The 20271-nt window shown below is 41.3% G+C and overlaps 4 protein-coding genes across 4 annotated transcripts; 2 read left to right on the top strand and 2 right to left on the bottom strand.

Annotated features, from left to right (window-relative positions):
- Positions 1-488: 488 nt before the first annotated feature.
- Positions 489-1649, top strand: LOC103352895 (high-affinity lysophosphatidic acid receptor-like). Its single transcript, XM_008275603.1, has one exon. The coding sequence runs from the start codon at positions 489-491 to the stop codon at positions 1647-1649; it is 1161 nt and encodes a 386-aa protein (XP_008273825.1).
- A 3678-nt stretch (positions 1650-5327) lies between these two features.
- On the top strand, positions 5328-15206 carry LOC103352894 (ashwin). Its single transcript, XM_008275602.1, has 4 exons — positions 5328-5448; positions 5630-5793; positions 12005-12260; positions 14124-15206. Exons 1-4 carry the CDS (start codon positions 5338-5340, stop codon positions 14178-14180), a joined length of 588 nt encoding a protein of 195 aa, XP_008273824.1. The 5' UTR covers positions 5328-5337; the 3' UTR covers positions 14181-15206.
- On the bottom strand, positions 6827-9283 carry LOC103352892 (zinc-binding protein A33-like). Its single transcript, XM_008275601.1, has one exon. It carries the CDS (start codon positions 8443-8445, stop codon positions 7054-7056), a length of 1392 nt encoding a protein of 463 aa, XP_008273823.1. The 5' UTR covers positions 8446-9283; the 3' UTR covers positions 6827-7053.
- Positions 15207-20091, bottom strand: fhl2a (four and a half LIM domains 2a). Its single transcript, XM_008275600.1, has 6 exons — positions 20015-20091; positions 17422-17597; positions 17159-17333; positions 16452-16621; positions 16177-16363; positions 15207-16081 (listed from the first exon to the last, which is right to left on the bottom strand). Exons 2-6 carry the CDS (start codon positions 17575-17577, stop codon positions 15930-15932), a joined length of 840 nt encoding a protein of 279 aa, XP_008273822.1. The 5' UTR covers positions 17578-17597; positions 20015-20091; the 3' UTR covers positions 15207-15929.
- Between the last annotated feature and the right edge of the window lie 180 nt (positions 20092-20271).

Here is a 20271-nt window from a genome sequence, read left to right as displayed (position 1 = left end):
GTAAATGTGTGTGTTTCTGTTCATGTGTGAAACGTTACAGCTCGACTGTTAATCATCAACCTGCCTGCCGACCAACACCTCTCCGTCCTGTGTGACTGTAACTCCCGGTGTGGTCCCGTTTCTTATATAACTCCTTCAGCATCATGTGGACGTCATTCCTCCTCTCACTGTTTCGTATTTACAATTAGCACTGACGAATAGATCAGCGGTGACTGTCTGGTGATGCATTCGTCGCTTTTTTTTTTCCTGTGGTCTTGTTTATCACAGCTTTTCAAGAGTCAGACAGCACAGTCGTGTAACTGCATCGAGCGCACACTTTGTCAGGTTTGATCTCTTGTGTGTATTTTACAAGATCAGTTTTGCAAAATGTCTTACGTGGGTCTTCTTGTCTGTCTATTCCAGGTATTGCCATGGAACACAGCTTCATCTGTGCACCGCCACAACATGCTCACCTTCTCCTGGGCTGATATTCCTTGATAACAGCTGCTATGGCTTTTAATAATGAAAGCCTGCTGGCGGAGTGTGACTTCATGGAGCCAAACAATGCGGAGGAAGCGGCCGAAATCCAGCCGTCAGAAGCTTCGCCTCCTCTCATATCAGTCACTCTGCGTGTGACCCTGGCAGCCATAATGATCTTTATGATTACTATCGGTTTCCTCGGCAACGCAATCGTGTGTCTGATTGTTTACCAGAAACCTGCCATGCGTTCTGCTATCAACCTCCTCCTCGCCACGTTGGCCTTCTCTGACATTATGCTCTCCCTGCTGTGCATGCCCTTCACTGCCGTCACTGTGGCCACCGCTGACTGGAGCTTTGGGAGCGGGTTCTGCCGGGCCTCCATCATGCTGTACTGGCTGTTTGTGCTGGAGGGGGTGTCCATCCTCCTCATAATCAGCGTGGACCGCTTCCTCATCATTGTGCAGCGGCAGGACAAGCTGACCCCGCACAGGGCTAAACTGCTGATCGCGGGTTCGTGGATTCTGAGCCTGTGCGTGTCCCTGCCGTCGGTGGTCGGCTGGAGGACGGGCGCAGCAGGCGTCGGGGGCGCCTGGGCGCCGCAGTGCGTGCTGGGATACAGCGAGTCTCTGGCAGACCGCGGATACACAGTGCTGTTGGCAGTGGCAGTGTTCTTTGTGCCGTTTACCGTCATGCTGTACTCTTACATGTGCATCCTCAACACGGTGCGCCGCAACACGCTGCGCATCCACAACCACACCAGTGAGCACTCCTGCCTGCCGGCCCTCAACCAAGTCAGCAAAATGAGACTCACCGGGCTGCAGCGGCCGCCTCAGATCAAGGTGGACATGAGCTTCAAAACCCGAGCCTTCACCACCATCCTCATCCTGTTCGTCGGCTTCTCGGTGTGCTGGCTGCCTCACACGGTGGTCAGCCTGCTGGCCGTGTTCAGCCGGCAGTTCTACTACAGCTCCGTCTTCTACCCCATCAGCATCGGAGCTCTGTGGCTCAGCTACCTGAAGACAGTCTTTAACCCCGTCATCTACTGCTGGAGGATCAGAAAGTTCAGGGAGGCCTGTCAGGAGTTCATTCCCAAAAGCTGCAGACTGTGTCCCAGAGTGCCGGGCAGGAGCCACAGAAGAGTGAGGCCCAGCAACATTTATGTGTGCAGTGAAACACAATCAGCTGTGTGAAGCTCTTGCATACCCTTAAAATAAGCAGTTGAATGAAGTGACAAAAACATTCAGTCTAAACTTTTCAGCCAGCACCTCCTTTAAGTTCTCACAAAAATAAAAATGTGAACATCTACAGTTTTGTGGCTCCATCTGCTGAGGATGTGAGACATTCCAAAGGTCAAGTGAAATGACCTCGCAGTGAGGCCGTTTCTTCTGCTGTTTCCATACATTCATACGTTTTCAGTCTCAAAGTATTCTTGACTTCGCTTCGGGACCATTCTACTTTCTGAAACTTGCTGCCGCTCAAGCTGTTTTATACCTTTCGTTGTCGGTTTACTTCTCTGTTTCATATATCGTCGCTGAATTGTTATTCTGTCTTTCGGGCTGTAAAGTCGATTTCCAGTTGAAAGCAGCTGAATTGTGGTGGTGATAATAATTCTGTTGTCAGTCATGTGATGAGTTACAGGAAAAAAAAAAAAGCATACAGTATTAATGTTAAGTAAACTTTATTTTCTTTAAAAAAAAAAAATCCATGAATGTGTCAGCAATTAAATGTTTCGGTTATTGTGGAATGAATGTTTCCTTAAATGCATTTTCATGTCATGGAAGATGAAACCAGGTAAATAAATATAGTTTTTGATTGAGGTTACATTGAAAGAGTGGAGTGATTGGAGGAAAAACATGTTCTAGCACTGTATGTAAAGTGCACATCAAATATGCAGGGAAATAAAGCAAAAAAACAAACAAACAAACAAACAAAAACCCCATTGGTAGAAGAAGGCCTGCACAAAAAACTTTTCCTATTTAGGAGGAAACGTGAATACTTTAAGCTGTGTGTAACATTCTAAATATATGTAGCACTTTATTATTGTTAAATTATTACTGCATTCATTTAATATTTGTATACGCAAAAACATTTTTACGAATATTGGCAGCCTCAGCAAACAATTAGAGGTTGTACTTCTGTAAATGGGAACATGGTGCTGCTTTATTAATACACTGAGTTGTCCTTTTGCTTCATTTATTCTTTCAGTTTAAATCACTGAACCAGTCGTACAGAGATCTGGAGCCATGATACTGAAGTCTGGTAACAGTAATATACTTTGAATTAATTTAGAAAATGATAAAATGCTCAAAAGATGTTCCCATCAAAGCTTCAAAGCTCCTCAGACAGACAGAATGTTTAGTTTACTGTCTTATGAGTCAAAAAGAAGAAAAGAAGAAGGAGTGAAATCCTTACATTTAAAATACTTATTTGGAATTCACAGAAAATGTCAGAGATCTGTCAAGATCTGTCTGTAGGTTTTGACCTGAAACCCAAATGAGTCAGGGAAGATATAAAACATTAAATAAAATCATGATTGCACGTTTACTTTCTGTGCAAAATTACATTTTTTTTTTCTAGTTTCAGATGCAGATAGAAAACAAATTGTTCGTATTTATTATTCTATGTGAATGTACATAAGTCCCTGCTAACACTTTTTAATGTTCATCTCTTTGTATGGGGTACAAAGCGAAGTAACTTTTAGTCATACACACACTGATGATGTATTTACACGTGATTTAAAGGAAAACTTACAAGGTTTCCATTAAAGCACGGGAAAATTATTAAAATACAAAAGAGAATTTAAATAAAGTTATTTTGTATAAGCAAAGTTTATGTTTTCCTCCAAACACACACACATACATATATATTTATTATCATTATTTTTGATTGACGGAAAAGGGGTGTACACTTTATTAGATCACTATAATACACAATATAAGTTGATGCACACAGAAAACCAAAAATTCCTTCCCACCGCTGTTTTGTGTGAGTAATTCAGAAAAGGTTTTCTTTATCACACACAAGGAGGCTGGAGAATGAAGGAAAGCAGTTCTAATTAAACACAAGAACAAGAATAAATGGAGTTCCATACGACAGATTTACATGTGTGCCAATATGTGACATGCGAGTCACAACCTTCCTTACCTAGATTCAGAGCTCATGTTTGTGTGTTTCAGATCACATTACAGTCCTAACTTAGTTAACCTAGTCCTGGATGCAACTTGTAATTTAATTGCAAAGATGACAGGAGGATGGACTCCATGCTCGTCTACATTCCCAGCTGAGTTACTTTTATTGGTAGCTGGTAAACATATTAGTTCAGGACAGTAAAGATTAACATGTTTGGCTCCTTCTAATGAGGAGGATGTGGACTCACGTTGCACTGTAAAAAGTTCATTTTAGCCGTAGTCCAAGTAAAGGACTGTTTCAAATCAATCTCACTTATTTCTTTGCTTTGTCAATAGAAGTTTACTTTTGTGGACTCTGTCAACTTGAAATTACTTAAAATTGCTATTGTAATTTCAGCAAAAGTGCAAAAAATTAAGTTTGCTACTCCTTTTGCGTCACGCGCCTTATGTCCACATTTCTTTAATTTTGTCTGCTGCAACTTAACCACTATTTTCTTCAAATAGGTTTAATGTAAGTTTAATGACAAAATCATGTTTGACTTTTGATGTTTGGGTAAAATAGATAATTAAGTTGAAAAAAAAAAACAAAAAAAACTTTAAAGTTTCTTTAAAATCAAGTGGCAGCAATGCAAACTGTTTATTTGAACTACTGAATGATTTTAGCACATCTAGCCTAAAGCAAAGGCATTAATATTACTTGTTCACTAAATTCAGATAAACTTAATTTAATTCTGCGTTATGTGAAAAAAAAAATAAAAATGTTAGTCCACTTTACAGCCTACTTTAGCAGAAAAGGGGCTTTGAGGGGTTAAAACCCTGGAACGACATTCTAGTTCAAGATGTTTTGCTCTTCATTATAAAGGTTTCTTAAGGTCTGACTGGGGAATAATACAGATATTTAACTCCCTCCTGCATGTGACCACTGATCACTGACATGTAGAAATTCATGACCCTTTGAGATAAGCTTTTACAAACTTAAGGCTCCGTATGTCAACTATTAGGACGTGTTTGGCATCAATCAGAGCAAACAAAGCTTTATTCAGAAGACGCCTTAAAGAGACAGAAACTAAAAACGTAGCGTTTCAGACAGACGCTGAGAAAACATGCTGCAACAATCTGGAGTATCGGAAAAATGATGTGATTTTTGAGTAATGAAATATATATACATATTGTAGTGAAGCCCAAAAATAAAATTGTAAACTTGTACATTTTCACAAGATGGGCTTTTTAATTAGAAAATGTGTCAATTCAGACTATCAATCAAGTGCCCTGACAAATCTATTACACATCAGACACCAACAAACAACCGACCTCTATAATCATTGAACCAAAGATTGACTGTAAATAAAGAGAGACCTTGGAAGTAAAACGAGATGCTACAAAATATTTTTTAATAACTGTTTTTTTTTTTACTACAGGGTTTTACCTGCATCAAGGAATGTTTTGCGTCTCCAAAGAGAGGCTTTAAGCTGCTGAAAAGACAATCACCGGTGTCAAAATGAAAAGGAAGACACCTGGACATAGCAATGAAAAGTATCGTGGAAAAAAAGAAATAAAAAAGTAAAGAGTGCAACAGAAAGTGTGTATCTGAGACAGCTGAGACAGTGTAGTCAAATGTTGTTTTTAAAATTTAAAAAAACTAACAACAAACTCACCTTCAGAATGTTCATCCACTAGGAGGCAGCAGTGATGATGATGCTGCTGCGTCAGCTGCCGTAAAAACCAACGAAGAAGAAGAAGAGCAGCCAACATGGCGACTTCCACGGGACAAAACGGAAAAGCTGTTTCTACTTCAGATGTGGATCTGTTACTGCACCCTGAACTGTTGTCTCAAGACTTTATGCAGCTAATTTTAAGTGAGGTGAGTCACCATTTACAGAGAAACGTGGGATGTGTTATTTAATGTGGAAATAAATGAAGAATACTAAGAAATTAGCATACCGGCTAGCTATCTGTCTGTGCAGCACTTCTCTCAACCTTAGTTAAAGACTCATGTGTGACATTTTGAGGTGAGCTAATAGTGTTTGTTTTTTCCGAGTCAGAAAAATGTCAGTGCCAGAGACTGTGGGAGCAGGGACCGGCTCACAGAGCTGTACCTCCAGCATGTCATCCCGCTGCCGCAGAGGACGTTACCCAACAGCCGCTGGGGGAGGAAGATGGAGAAGAGCCGAGGGAGGCGGACAGCTGACGGTCACGGCTCAGACAGGTACCGGTCCACATGGACGTTATTGTGTAGTCATGTGTCCCAGACTCGGCGTAGAGCAGCTCATGTTGCTAAAAGTAGAACAAAATATTTCCATGTTCTCTCAAGTCAAAATCATTCACACCATTGTGAGGGAAATCTTTTATTTAAAGTTTGGTATTTATTACACATATGGTAAGAGCAATGTTCAATCCACTCATGTGGGTTTTCATCATCCTTGGGGCAATTTGAACTTGTGGCTGTGCTCAAAACCAAAAATAGTAACACAAATATAAAAGCATGCAAAATTTTATTAAATTCAATCAGTTCTTTTTGACATAATTATTAGTCGTTCCAACACACAGCACCGCCACAACAGAATGAACATCATGAAACAAAGCATGTCAAACCCATACCCAAATAAACCCTGTTAAAAATCCAATTCTTTAATTACAGGCCCTGGAAAATGGGGAAGTGCACAATTTTCAAACAAGGGCCCCAGAAAGCCCCATATTTCCTATGAATAACACAGTATCTGGTGAATATTTCATTGACTTTTGAGACCTCTAACATCAGAAGAATTGTATTTTTGTGTAGTATGACATGTACAGGTTGTTTATTTGTTTTTTTTTTGACATGCCAAAATGGTGCTGACTCATTGTGATGACCACCAGATGAGGTGTGTGTACAGGTGTATACGTTATCATCATGTGTGCAACATTACAGGTTGCTTTCATGTTGTCTCCATGTTTAGCTGTAACAACATATGAAGCTCAGTTTGTCGTACTGAATGTAAAATTGCTTCCTAGCTATAATGTTTTTGTTGTTGTTTTATTCAAAACAGAGAATTTTCCAGGTGTAAAAAAAATATATGACATTCTCAAAGTTCTGCCACAATGTTTTATGGCACTTAGTTTTTGGCGCCAATGAACTCATTTATGAAGATTAAACAAAATCTAAGACATTGCAGCAACACATCTCCTGAACTCTGTCTGAATTGACACGCAGTGACTCATCATTGATCCCATTTGCGCTCAGCTGTTTAATTTTCTTCTTTTTTGTCTTTCATTAAATATGTTAAGGTTCTGAACTGTTGGTTGGAAAAAAAAACACAGGTCTATGTGACTTATGTGGACATGTTTCACTGTTTACTGATGTGCTGTAGACCAATCAGTCTATTGATCAATCAGGAAAATGATCATCAGATGAATCAGTCATAAAGATAATTGTCAACTGCAGCTCTGGATGTAATAATGAATCTTTATCATGATAAATAATGACGTTTTAGTGTTGTTCCACACTCGCATAGACCTTTACTGGTAAAACCGTCAGTGGCTGATTCAACCAAGTGTTAATGTATGGAAACATCTTGTCAGTGAAACAGTGTGTGAAGGTGTGTATGTGTGTGTTAGTGTCAGGATCAGAGAACGTCAGCAACCCTTTGTTCCAGTCCAGATTTACTTTGATCCTTTCTACTGTCTTCCTCCATCGGAGAAATATGGGAGGATGTAATGGGGACACTGCTCTGCATTGACCTAAAGACAAACCTATTGTCCATAATCCAGACTGTATGAATCCCTTCCTCTGGACAGACTCTGCTAAAACACCCAGTGCCCATTCTGTACTATCTCCAACCTTGACGTCCCAGCTGTGAGTCCCTGAGTTAAAGCCCTCAGAGCCCAGGACAGACCAGAAGTTTTTAATCCTCTCCGGGTTGTCAGGAAGCTGCTGCCTCCTTCTTCGTGTCACACTGGACAGATCTTCAGACAGGATAAGTTCTGGATTTGCAGTGTTTGGGTCCAGAATCAGAGGAGTGTAGTGGATCATTTCCTTCATGTTGTTCCAGATGTTGAAGGTCAGATTGCCCAGGTGTTTGGCCACATCTATCAGAGCTCCTGAGAGCAGCTGAGAATCCTCCAGCAGGGGGCAGCGCTGGACTCTTTCCACCGCAGCCTTATAGTTCTGCAGGAATGAGATGTCTTCAGCTCTCAGCTCCTCCTCTGTGGCTCTGACTGTATCTGAAAGAGCTGCTATCTCTGTGATCAGAGCCTCCATCTTCTCCTTTATCCTCCCACTCTTCTGCTCCTCTTCCTTCTTCAGTGCAGCCACCCTGGCCTCCTCCTCGTCTGCTAGAAACTGGTGAAGCTTCTTAAACTGCTTCTTAATCTGCCTCTCTGTAAGTCGAGCCTGGACTTCAACATGTGCTGCTGTTTGAGCAATCTGCACTTTAACTCTTTCAGTAGCCTTTAACCTCTCCTTTAAGGGCTTTAGAGTTTCCTGAAGTTCCTCTCTGTGTTGTTGTGCAGCTTCATCGATGGGTCTGCATCTGTGCTGGTTGTGTTTTTCGGAATCTCTGCAGACGACACATAGTAGCTCCTGATGATCCAGGCAAAAAAGTTTGAATCCCTCAGAGTGCAGACTGCAGAGAGCCTCTGAGGATCTCAGACCTCTGTCCTCTATGAAACTCTCACACAGGTTCTTTAACACCAAGTTTGGAGATGGTATATCCTTTGTGGATTTTTTTTTACAAAGTGGACAGTTACGTTTTTCTCTCTGTGCCCACCAGCTCTGCAGGCAGACTTTACAGAAGCTGTGGCTACATGACATAATGACAGGATCCTTAAAGATCTCATGGCAGACAGGACAGCAGAGATCCTCCTCTAATCTGGAAGCCATTTAGTCCCCGAGTCAAGCTGAAAACACAGCAAGTAGACGGCTCCAAGAAGAAAAACTAGACCACGTAGCAGCTGTCACACCCTTTTCCTTGAAAACTTCAAAACTGGTTCAAAATGTGAAGTTAGCAGCAGGTTGAAATGGCAGCATTTCAGTACCTTCAGTATTTCCCGTGTTTCATTCCCAGTAATCCCAGTGATCTCTTCAGTCTCAGTGGAAGTGGTGGTTTTGGTCTAAATGTGAACCTTTTCGTCTGTTTGTCTCTTGTCTGTAAGGCAGAACAACCTGTTTTCTGGTTTGTGTCAGGTGAGGGGCGGGGCCTTGTCAGAGCAGGAACACACATATAAATTTACTGTCACTGCACACAGATGAGCAGCAGTGCAGCCAAATGTGGTTCAGCAACAAACCAAACAGCATACAGAAAAAAGGTATAGTTAAATGTATGTACAGAATGAATTGTAGAGCAGAGAAGGGATGGAAGCAGCAGTCAGTATGCAGTCATGGTATTTGCAGCATGAACAGAATCCTTCGACTGCTCTCAGGAAAATAATAGCTCTTAAGTTGTTCTTCAGAAGGCTCTCTGGTTCTTCACAGCACCATCACCAACTAAAGAATCTCTTTTGCTCATGAGTGATTCTTCACATACTTATTGTGGGTCTTTTAAGTACTAAACAGTCTTCATTTTTATTGGAGGTATTTGGTTTGGTGGCAGGGGATAGCATATTAATGTCGTAAGTAATGTTTATTTCCATTATCGGTGAATTATTTGGTCTATAAAACATCAGAAAACAGGTAGAAATACCCGTCACAAATTTCCAGATCCCAAGATGACATCATGTAACATGTTGGACCCAGAATATTAAATATGATAAAAGAGATGAGACCCAGAAATGCTGCACATTGCTACATTTGACTTTTTTTTTTTTTGCTTAAAACTTTCTTAAACAATTATTATGAAATGATTGTAAGTCCTGCTATCAAAATATCAAAAAAATGTCAAAAGTAAATTAAAAAATGGCATAAACAACTCAAAATTGTCCAAGATAACTCAACAAATTATCAAAAGGACACAAAAAAATGTCCAAAATTACTCAGAAATTGTGAAAAAGGAGCCAATAATTGATCAAAATGACTCGAGTAGGTAGTTGTTCAAAGAACCTCTTGCTAAAAGGTTCTTTGCAAAACTAAGAGTGTTTCTTCAATGGCAACACTGCAAAGAACAAAGTTTGGTTCCAGTTAGCTCCTTTATTTTTCTAATGTGAAGTGTGCGAGTGCTGTGAACAGTCCTGGTTCTATGTTCTACATGCAGTTCACTGTGTTTGGGCCTCTTAGAGCTGCTAATGCGACTGTGCAGAAGTGATTGTAGCTGGTTGCAGCTGAGTGCTTCAGTGAAGCTGTGATGCTGGTGGACTTGAAGCCGGTGCAGACAGCTGCTGGGACGGTGACAGGCCGAACATGTCAGTGAAGATGTCGGCAAGCTGTTCAGCCTGTGTCCTGAGAGCTGTGCAGCTCTGAGAAGTTTCCTCTTTGATGGTTCGACCTTTTGGCACTTTGTTTATCGCGCTGAAGTCTTGGCATGTGTTCATGCAGTGCTGATGAAGAGGCTCTGTTAACTCTGCTGCCCAGTGTTTGATTGTAACTGTCAGTCAAACTCTGTCCCAGAGTCTCTGTAACAGAACAGAAGCTCTTTGCAGACACAGGATGCGTGACATTACTGCTTTCTCAGTGTGTTAAAGTGACGGTATTCTATCATTCACACATACGTCACGTCAAGACTCCCTGTGGCTTCACTCAGACATGCACACCACAGTGACTGAGACAACCACAGCACCATATTTATCATCCAGATTGGAAAAAAACATCCACAAACAAAAGACCTCATCTAACTAACAGCAGCTTCTCAAGCTGTCCAAATAATAAACAGTCTAGTTTATTTACATTTTCCTACATATTTTCCACTGTGAAAATTCTGTCCATGTGTGATGATCTGACTAATACTTCAACAGTAAAACACAAATATCCTGACAGCTGTGATGGCGCTCACTGCTCACTGACCTGCTGTTAGATCCCGATCTAGCCTGTCTCTACATCATTTACAATTACCGCTAATTTATGACCACAAAGAGACGCTTACAGGAGCTTCCGAGGGGTCCACCGTCATTTTAAAAAGTTGTCCTTTTTTTCATTTTCAAGGGCCAGTAATTAAAAAATGTAGCCGCTGCTGAAGCCATTCGACCATTTCGATCTGCTCAGATCAATTTTGACACACTTGTAGGTTAGTTATTAGTCAAGCAGTCCAGTGAAATCAAAGATTCTCTTTCATATGTGATGTTGATCGTTGCAGCCACAGAAATTTTGTGAACCTGGTGCTGCTTTTGCAAACCTTATTGATCATGTAATTTAATATAATTATAAACTGCATTAAGGCATGCATCAGTCCTCCTTTCTTCTCCCAATACTGATCACATTACACCGGCTACCTCACAGATATTAACGCTAAATGAAATAAGCACCATATGGATGTATGTATTTGAAGGTAAAGTGGCATCAGACACAGGATTACAGTGGCATTAAATCCTAGTCCAGGGTAATAAATGTGGATTTGTAAGTTGTTATTAAGGTCGCTGTTGGTGCCGACACTGACCTGTACAGAAAGTCACTAATATAAAAGAGAAGCCTTAAATTCAGGCTGCGAGCTGTTGGATGTGTTTGTTGCACACAAGAATCATTCAGTAATCTTCTGTCTTACTGTCATAAACACAATACAAATGTGTTTGAAGCCGGTTAAAGTGTATAATGAAACTGAAACGAGTAAGCAATAGATGAAACAAGTACTCTGTGTACACCTGCTATTAGCAAGGACTCTGTATCTGGTTCACTTATCTGGGTATGGAGAAATATATGTTAATCCAAAGGCTTAATGGACGTGGACCACATTTGGACAGGAATGTCAACGGATCAGTGGGATTGCATGTGGAGGTGATTTGGCTGGCATTGTGATAGAACTACAGCCAGGTGTAAAAGCTTTCTGTGCACCATGACCACATTCTTGAAAAAGGAAAAAGGTCCTTTGCAAGACCTACAAGCAGTGTGTTTGTTGACAGAAATATGGGGAGGGAGAGCAGAGACATGACATGCACGCACCAAAGGACAGCATTTTGGGCCAAAACAACTCCGCTATCGGGTCGACTCCGATCTGGATGTTGAGATCAAAGCAACTTGCAGGCAACACCAGGTCGAAATGTAAAGCCGCCCATAGATCAGATGTCTGTATCCAGATAAAGTGTGCCGATACAGATCAGGTGTAAATGGGGCAAAAGGGGTGTCTATAATTGTGGAGACGTTTACAGTGTGTGGTACCTTGTTGACCTGCTTTGACCAAGCAGGTGGTTGACGGTTGCAGCATGCAGTTAGATTGGCAGCAACTCACACTCCTGCACCTGTTCGTCCAATGCAACACGTCACCGACACGTCTTGCTGCATGCCTGCACAAAGACGCAGCCTTTAATGTTAAAATGAGTTTGCGAGAAACAGCTGATTATTATTCTGTCGTAAATTCCAGCTCCAGCAACGACCACAATAGGAAAAGGCCTCTGATCGTCTTTGATGGGACGTCTTCTTACTCCGGGCCCCTAAAAGTGAAGAAACCAGAGGGAACCACAGCATCAGCAGGAATCACTGACAGATTAAAACCTCCTCCTGCTGCGAATCTTTCCAACCCCATCCGAAAACTGTCAGGCAACACTACTTCTTCCTCCTCCTCGTCTGGTCATCGTAGCACAGACACGACAAACCTCAAACGAGAAGCAAACACCTCGGTAGGAACTTTTTTTCTTTGTTTCTGCAATTGTTCATATTCATTCATTCATTCATTCATTTCTAAAAAAGTTGTCTGTATTTGATTATATTGTGTTGTTGTGTTGCTTATATGTTTGAAGATGATGAAGCCCTAAAAGGAAATGTATGATGAATGCATGTGATTCTTTAATATGTTATATATTGGCCACAAGATCAATAACTCGTGGTCACAACTTAATAAAACATGTGAATGCATTATTGAAGTTGCGGCCACAGCTTTATTAATGCATGGCCACAACTTTTAATACAAAATCAAACAGCATGAGGAAACTGTTTTGTTGTTGTTGTTGTTGTTGTTGAGCAAATGCTTGTTGTCAGGCGATTCTAACATTTGACCTTATCACATGAGATGCTGCCATTTATAAGAGGCTTTAGCTTGACACGCATTGTATGCGGTGCTTAATTTGTACATTTAGGAGGTCCCTCAGCACAGAGAAGGAGCTGTTCAGGTCAGGGAAGAGGGAAGGTCTCAGTGTGTATCCAAAAATACAAACTGATTGTCAAAAAAAACTGTTGTCATAAACAGAGCAATTTTTATTTACATGTAGTTAGCAGAGCATTCGTAATAATCGCTGGTGTCAAAACAGCTTATATTATATTATATAGTTTGTATTTTCTCTCTTTCTTGTTGACCGTCCTTCCATTTCCTGGGAACCTTCTGTCTGAAGAGTCCTGCTATGTGGGTAAAATGGAATTATGGCCACAGTTTCTTCATACAATAACAACTTAATTAATCTCTGTTACAGCTGCAACAACTGTGGAAGCCATAGAAGTAAATTAATAATTTAAATTTAACAATTAAAATTACATTTTAGAAAAAAATAGTAACATTAATGGCCACGGGAGAGAAGGACTTTATGCAATGTTCAGGGAGGCATGTTGTCATTAGTGTTTCTTTGCTGAAACATACAGATGGTACCAAACATTGTCCATGATGGAAAACATCATCTTCTCTGCTACTGTGTGTCAATTGTCCAGCTCCAACCCCAGCACTGAGCTGTCCTTCTGTATAAGTTTGTAGAATCTATTGGTGTCAACCGTCCCCAGCAGATAACAGCATAGAAAGTTGTGCTGGTCTCATAGAATGTCCTCAGCAAGCATGAAAACAAAGCGCATCTTTAAGCCTGTGCAGCACTTCGGTCGGCTGTGCTTGTTTGATATGTGGCATACGAATACATTTTGACATCACTTGAGGTGACGTCTTCCGTCTGTGTCAATATCCTCCCCTCTGTTTAAGGATTATAACAGAGCGGCACACAACAAACACTGTTGTCCATGGTTCTTACATAACTTGCAAGAAATAGGTTGCAGGATATCACTTTGTTTTATCCCAACATGAAAAGAAATAAAAATTAAATTTACCTCTGCTTCATGTGTAATAACAGCCCGATGAAACTCACCCAAAGTTGTCAGTAAACAAAAGCTTCCCTATCTTGAGATCATCCGTAATCAAGATGTGGCCACAATTCAATTAGCCCAAGCCTTATTAGCTTGTAGCCATGACTTAATTATCTAATTCCCTCGCCTCGGTCACTCGTGGTATTGATCTTGTGTCCACACATTACTAACACGGGGCAGCACCGTATTTGTCTTGCCAGTCACCAGGTGGATCTGTATAATGAAGATAACAAAACGAAAATATTGTTTTTAGAAGAAGCTGGTAACATGCAGTAATAAGCAAAGCAATCATGGTAGGGAAACTATTATGAATTCAAAGCTTTGATAAATGCTTGCTGTATTTATGCCTTTGCATTATATACCATATTGATTATTTTTCCACCTGCTATTCATCCCTGTTTATGTTTCATTTTCCAACTTTACAGGATGAACTGAAGTCTCCAGAAGTGAAGAAAAAGATCCAGCATGTAACGTGGCCCTGACCTCTGACCCCTGTTCATGCAGACCTGATGGGAGCTCAGGCTCTGATGGACAGTTCACTCCCCTTCCTATCCCTGACCTTTTGGTGTCTTCTACCTTAGCTGTCTTTGTCACCGTTTTCCCAGTAATTGATTCGCAGAAAGAGGTGGAAGACTTTTTTTTTAGTTGTGTCTCAAGGCCTCCTCGCTCCTCTGGTTCAGTTCTGAGAACAGACACTATGGGGATGATGCTCAGGAGATCATCCCGCTTTTAAAGTCATGAGCTTCCCTGTTGCTCTCCACAACCTGAAGTGCCCTTACCATCAACGATCAGCAGCTCACATCGACACATGGCGACCTTCTAGAGGACAAAACGCTCGAGGCGACGTTTATAGAATCGTGGCTGTTTATATTGTGTTTCTGTGCATGAGTTGGTTTCGGTAAAAAGGCCTCAGTTGAGTTGTGTTTTTTGAAACAGATGCTAAGGAATCTCATACTGTGGTGGTGATGGACACACCCAAGGCAGTGAGACAGTTCTGTGTTTCTGGTGTTTTGTGAAAGAATAAAAAAACACAAAATATGCTGACCCTGAGATTTTAGAAGTAGCGTGTACTCTAAAGTTTTTGAACCTGGTAATTGGTGAATATTCATACTTTGTGTTTTCCATTCCACAGATGTCTTGCTATTTCATAAGTTGTTCAGGGTTTTTAAATATATGTCTGGTCTGATATTGCTCACATGTTGCATAACATGGTAATAAATATATACAGCCTAATCATATTCCATTCATGGTTTGCCATTTTGTCACAAAGGAAGTGGATAACTTACATTTATGTATTTGAATATCACCTTTTATTATTTCTGATTAATGAAAGGAAAATGAACTACACTAGAATTGTCTTTTTGAAATATATTTATTGCTGTGGATAATTTGCAGTTAGTGTCTTTGATATAGACATACTCATCAAAAACACACAGGAAGAAGCATTTTGAATCAGTATCATGTTTGTACCAACAGTCTTTTATAAAATAAACTCTCAGTACACTGAATCCTGTTTGTTGATTTTATTGAAATGGAAAATTCAGCAGCCTTGTTGCCCATGTTTGAAATTCCAGTATTGTAGCATATGAAGTACACAATGCACTCTGAAAAATGTAGTGAAGAGGTCCTTCACCCAGCCATCTGTGTTTTCTGGTAATCGGTAGAGACATGTTAACCTAACTCAGTTTTTTTTTTTTGTTAGTTGTTTTTTTTTTTTTTTTGGATTAGCAGCTCTGAAAATGTATGACTTCACGCACAACTGCAATTAGCATTTAAAAGAATAAAGATGCAATATTAATATTTGAGTGGTTATAGCACAACCCATTCACAAAACCTCAAACTAATTACAGCATCAAGCTAATCCATGCACAAAGCAATAATCACTATCACACTTTGAAGCTGATAGTGTGCTTTAATACTGTAGATTTATTTCAGAAGGTTTCTTAAACTAGCTGCAAACATATTTTCAGTTTCATAGGTAAAGGTTTTTGCATTCGTGTCTAAAGGTATTTTATTAGTAAGGACTTTTTTTTTTCTCCAGAAGTGAACATTTCACTTGAATAATGTTTGTAAATTCAAATAACACTGTTAGTATTTCATAGCGTTAAGCAACGTACATTCATAGTGATGCTAAGGTTGCTAACGCTCCAATGGTATTTATTTTATGCTCGTCATTCATTGATTATGACATGTTCATCCAGGTAGATGTATCGGTCATCCCTCAGATTGAATTAGATGTCCTTGCCACACTCTGGGCACAGGATATCATCACGCTCAGTGAGGAAGCCACGCCCGACCAGGGACACGGAGCACTTCTTACAGTTGAAGCAGTCATTGTGCCACTGGCGCTCCTCAAAGGAAATGTACTTGCTGCCTCCAAGACCTGAGTATGAAAATCAATTCTAAGTCAGTGCAACTGAGAAACCTGCCTTCAATAAATCCTTTTCAGATTCAAAGAGACCAATAATCAGTGATTACCACTAATTGGGGTGGTGCAGGAGGCGCACTTCTTGGCATAAAGGTTGCAGAAGCAGTTGAGACAATAGGCAAAGTCATCTCTGGAGGTAAACCTCTGACCAGAAAGCTGCTGCTTGCAGCTAGTGCACAGGAAGCAGTCCTTGTGCCAGGGCTGGTCACGGTAGGTCACCCCGCCAGTGGTGATGGGCTGGTTAGAGGAAGCAGGAGGGTCATATTGTATATCTTTGTTCATAAGTTACACTTTAGATTATGGTTTGTACAGTGGAGTCTCCTACCTTCTTGCAGTGCACACACTGCATGGCAAACTGCTTCTCATAGCAGGGCACACAGAAGTTATTGTTCTCCTTAGGGATGAAGCTCTTGGTGCCGATGGGCTGCTGGCATCTCTGGCAGGTGAAGCAGGTCTCATGCCAGCTGTTCCCCTTGTGCTCCATCTTCCTGGAGCCTTCAGAACAAAATAAATTAAGACAATGTGTTTGTTTGTCTGTGTTTCTTATCTTTGCAGTCCCAGGTTCTTCATAACACAAGGATCCTCTGACATACTTTATAGTTCTACTTACTAATGTGCAAACAAAATAGGTGTCCATGTCTCTTTGGTTGTACTTAAACAATATCCCCTGTGTTTTATTACCCAATATTATTATCATCATAAAAACCACTTCAACAATTTACATCCAGTTCATTTTTGTTTTTATCTGTAACAGAGGACCTTTGTCTAATCATTCTGGCTTTGACTCTTTTTCTTTCTCTTTTATCCTTTTCTATGTGTGTGTTTTGTTAATAGGGGCTTTGTCCTAAGTTACTAAAAGTGTGTTAGGCTGAGAAAGTTCTTTAAAAATGACTGTTGGATGGACAAACAACTAAACGTGTATATTTATGTAATGCATCGATTTCAAACTGAGTGACAAAAACTGATTTCTTTGCAGATCAGAAATTACGTTTTGCTGTCTGTTGTTTTGGTATCTCTTTAATTTCTTCCTACCTGGCATGATGGTTTTCTTGCACTCATGGCACTTGGAGGAATACTCATTGGAGTAGCACTCAGTGCAAAGGAGCTGCTCATCCTTGGTGGAGAACGGCTTGTCCACCAGGGAGCGCTTGCACTGGAAGCACTTGAAACAGTCCTCGTGCCAGTGGCGGTCCTTGTAGGACAGATCCTGCAGGAACATCAGTCGGACGGTCAGAGCAATGCTGAGAAACACGCAGGAAGGTACAGAGATGGTATTGTTTTTCTGAGTGTCTCACCCTGGTGTTGCAGCCAATGGGCTTCTTGCAGTCCTCACAGGAGTTGGAGTACAGGCTTTCATAGCATTTCACACAGTAGGGATTCTCCTCTCGCAGGACATACTTCTTCCCAAACAGGGACTCCTTGCAGTAGTGGCAGTCGTAGCGCTCGGTCATGTTGACGCAGGGTTGCTCACCTGAGAGGGAAACCAGTCTGTCAATCAAGTCTTATGGACAGTTTTGACATTTAGCTTCTCTGTTCAAATCCATCTTTCATCTGACAAGAGAGCAGCTTCTCTGAGACTATAAATTCCAACCAATGATGTGTCCTAGCATCAAGATCTTTCACATTACACTGTGCAGAGGTTTTTCCATTTTCCTCTTTTATCTTCCTCTCCCATCTCTCAGCCGTCCTTCATTTTGTTCTGTGTCAGGAGTAGAAGGTGACAGATGAGGAGGATATAAATAGCTCCTATCAGTCCTGCTTAGAGACAGTCAACTTTGGCCCCGTTGCATACCAACGCGCACTATGCCACTGTACGCTGACCCATCCATCACCTCACCTCCAGCTGTCAGCACCAGATCACTGTATCCCCTGTCATTGTGTGTACGTGAGCGTGTGCGTCCCGGTATAAGTGGGTTTCAACAGCACTCGTAATAATGACTACTCGCGTTCGGCAGCTGCTTGTGGTCTGCCTGTTAAGCCCTCTGTTATCTCACCTGTGCCTAAATACTCTCACTCTCTGCTGGCCAGGGATAGTACAAGCTATTTATTTGAGTGCCATTATTCTGTGAGTGACATAGAGATTGTACAGTATGACAAAAAACAGGGAGAAAGCAACTTTTGTGCAGCGTAACAATCAATTCGACTCAACCTTTCTGTCAACTCACTCACGTGTAGCCTAATTTATTCACGTGACTGTGTGTCCAGTGATTCTCCCACCATATAAGGAGGGTGAAGGAAGAAAAAAAAACAGGGAAACCCACACATACATTCCCTCCTAACCACTGTTTCATTCTTTTCTGCTTCTTCTCTTAACTTCATGCATCTCTGTTCTTAATTGAGCCGCTCTCCTCTGTTGTAATTACCTTAATCTCCCTGTTCGGCTTTCCCCTTGATCTATTTGTGATCGCTGTGTATCCCCCCCACCTCAAGTGGTCCAAAACGAGATCACTGGGTGATTTGTGATGTTCCTGACATTCAAGAGGTTAGTATCTTTTATCAGGCTTAAGTTGAGACGTTTAATCTGCCCGTCCTTTCTGCTCGGAGCATTCTCAACCCCTCCCACATTCCCTCATTGTCCATTGCTCCCACCATGACTCACCTAGCTTATATAAGGATTTATCAGACTCCTAAAAATAAGAAAAGGATAATCTGAACCGCCACAAATAAAACCTCCAGCTATTCGGACATGTCGTGCAGCTGTTTCCCAGCTTCTGGGGTCTCTTTGATGCTACTCATCTGGGAGTCAAATTGAGCTCCAGCCAGTTTGACGGCAAATGAACCGTCCGGACGTTTCCAGTTCTTAAAGCACATAGAGAACTGCTTGTGTGATATTGTTCTCACACAGGCAATCGACTCTCTCTTGTGCATGAAATACAGCAAAAGTAATTACATTTACAGTGATGTTCCAGGACTAGTCAAGCTGAAAAAAGAGTTTTAGTCATCTTGCGAAACTTGCTACTGAAGGCTCAGAGGAAAAACTGCAATTTACAGCTTTGTACTCGTATTTCCAGATGTTTTAAAGAAGTAGAGGGCTATTTCTAAAATGTTGCCCTGCTATCCAGAGAAATGCAAATTTGCTTCAGGAAGACCCCAAAGCTGCCTGTTTACTGCAGCTTTCTTCTTTTCTAAAGCAACAGAAATTCCTTGTCAATTAAATAACTACGAAGAGACCCTGGCAACATTCTGGTAAGTGGATAATGGAATAAAATGGCAAATCAAATTAGGCTCTATTTTGAAAGTTTGGTAATTCAGTCCTGAACTGCAGTTTACACATTAAACTCAATGCGAATTTAAATCCCTCTTCCAACCGAGAAATTACAACCTATTATATATATATGTTCCTCTACTATGCAAAGATCTGGAGAACTTTTCAAACTCCGTAGTAGCTGTGATCATGAGATCTGAACAGCTCCCACTAAGATGCTATGAACTGCACGAAATGATGTAAAAAACAAAATAAGAGTAACAGAGCAGAGCTGCTTCTTGGCAAAGTAGAAGTCACTACTACTCTAATAGCAAGTGTTGCTGAAGGGGAGGAAGAAGGGAGGAGGGAAAAAGGTTGGAAATGCACTCTACTGACAGGAGTCAACAGATATGCAGATGTTTTTGGACACAAATAGGAGAAGTCTGCCTCTGAAACAGACTGTACAGAAAGTGAGGCGATGGAAGAGGTAGTTAAATAGTGGAAACAGGTGGAAAAAAGGGGGGGAACACAAGCAGGTGGGGTGTGGAGGCAGCTAGGAGGATGCCAGAACAACGGTGGAGCAGCAGCGTCCCCGAGAATGGAAGACATGGCGAGTGAAGGACCGGCGAAGAAGAATGAATGGGTGGAAGGGTGGACGAGTGAATGGATGGAGAGTGGAGCAGTTGGACAGAGTTGGATCTTACCTTCCTGTCTGAGGAGTTTGTGCCTGTGCGGAGTCTGGGGCAGACTGAGAGAGGAGGCTGCGGGTGAGCTGTAGTAACTCCTGATTGCATTACTCCACCCATCAGGGGCTAATTGAAAATGGGGGAGGGACGATGGATGAGGTGGGGGAGGCGGGTGAGGGGGCAGTGATTCTTTTTTGAGACGATCTATAAATACAACAGCGCTTCACAGAGATAACCCCAAAGCCCCCTTTCACTCGCTCATTTAGTCCCCAGCG

The sequence above is a fragment of the Stegastes partitus genome, unplaced genomic scaffold (assembly GCF_000690725.1).
Source record: "Stegastes partitus isolate 25-593 unplaced genomic scaffold, Stegastes_partitus-1.0.2 Scaffold55, whole genome shotgun sequence".
Lineage (NCBI taxonomy): Eukaryota > Metazoa > Chordata > Actinopteri > Pomacentridae > Stegastes > Stegastes partitus.
The sequence above is the reverse complement of the archived record's forward strand: the minus strand, read 5'-3'. Positions and strand labels throughout refer to the sequence as shown.

Coding starts and splice junctions, on each gene's coding strand:
- LOC103352895 (XM_008275603.1), top strand. CDS start 489: ATGGCTTTTAATAATGAAAGCCTGCTGGCGGAGTGTGACTTCATGGAG.
- LOC103352892 (XM_008275601.1), bottom strand. CDS start 8,445: ATGGCTTCCAGATTAGAGGAGGATCTCTGCTGTCCTGTCTGCCATGAG.
- fhl2a (XM_008275600.1), bottom strand. CDS start 17,577: ATGACCGAGCGCTACGACTGCCACTACTGCAAGGAGTCCCTGTTTGGG. Junction 17,334..17,421: donor CCATTGGCTGCAACACCAGG/GTGAGACACTCA, acceptor ATGTTCCTGCAG/GATCTGTCCTACAAGGACCG. Junction 16,622..17,158: donor CAAGAAAACCATCATGCCAG/GTAGGAAGAAAT, acceptor TTTGTTCTGAAG/GCTCCAGGAAGATGGAGCAC.
- LOC103352894 (XM_008275602.1), top strand. CDS start 5,338: ATGGCGACTTCCACGGGACAAAACGGAAAAGCTGTTTCTACTTCAGAT. Junction 5,449..5,629: donor TGCAGCTAATTTTAAGTGAG/GTGAGTCACCAT, acceptor TTTCCGAGTCAG/AAAAATGTCAGTGCCAGAGA. Junction 5,794..12,004: donor GACGGTCACGGCTCAGACAG/GTACCGGTCCAC, acceptor CGTAAATTCCAG/CTCCAGCAACGACCACAATA.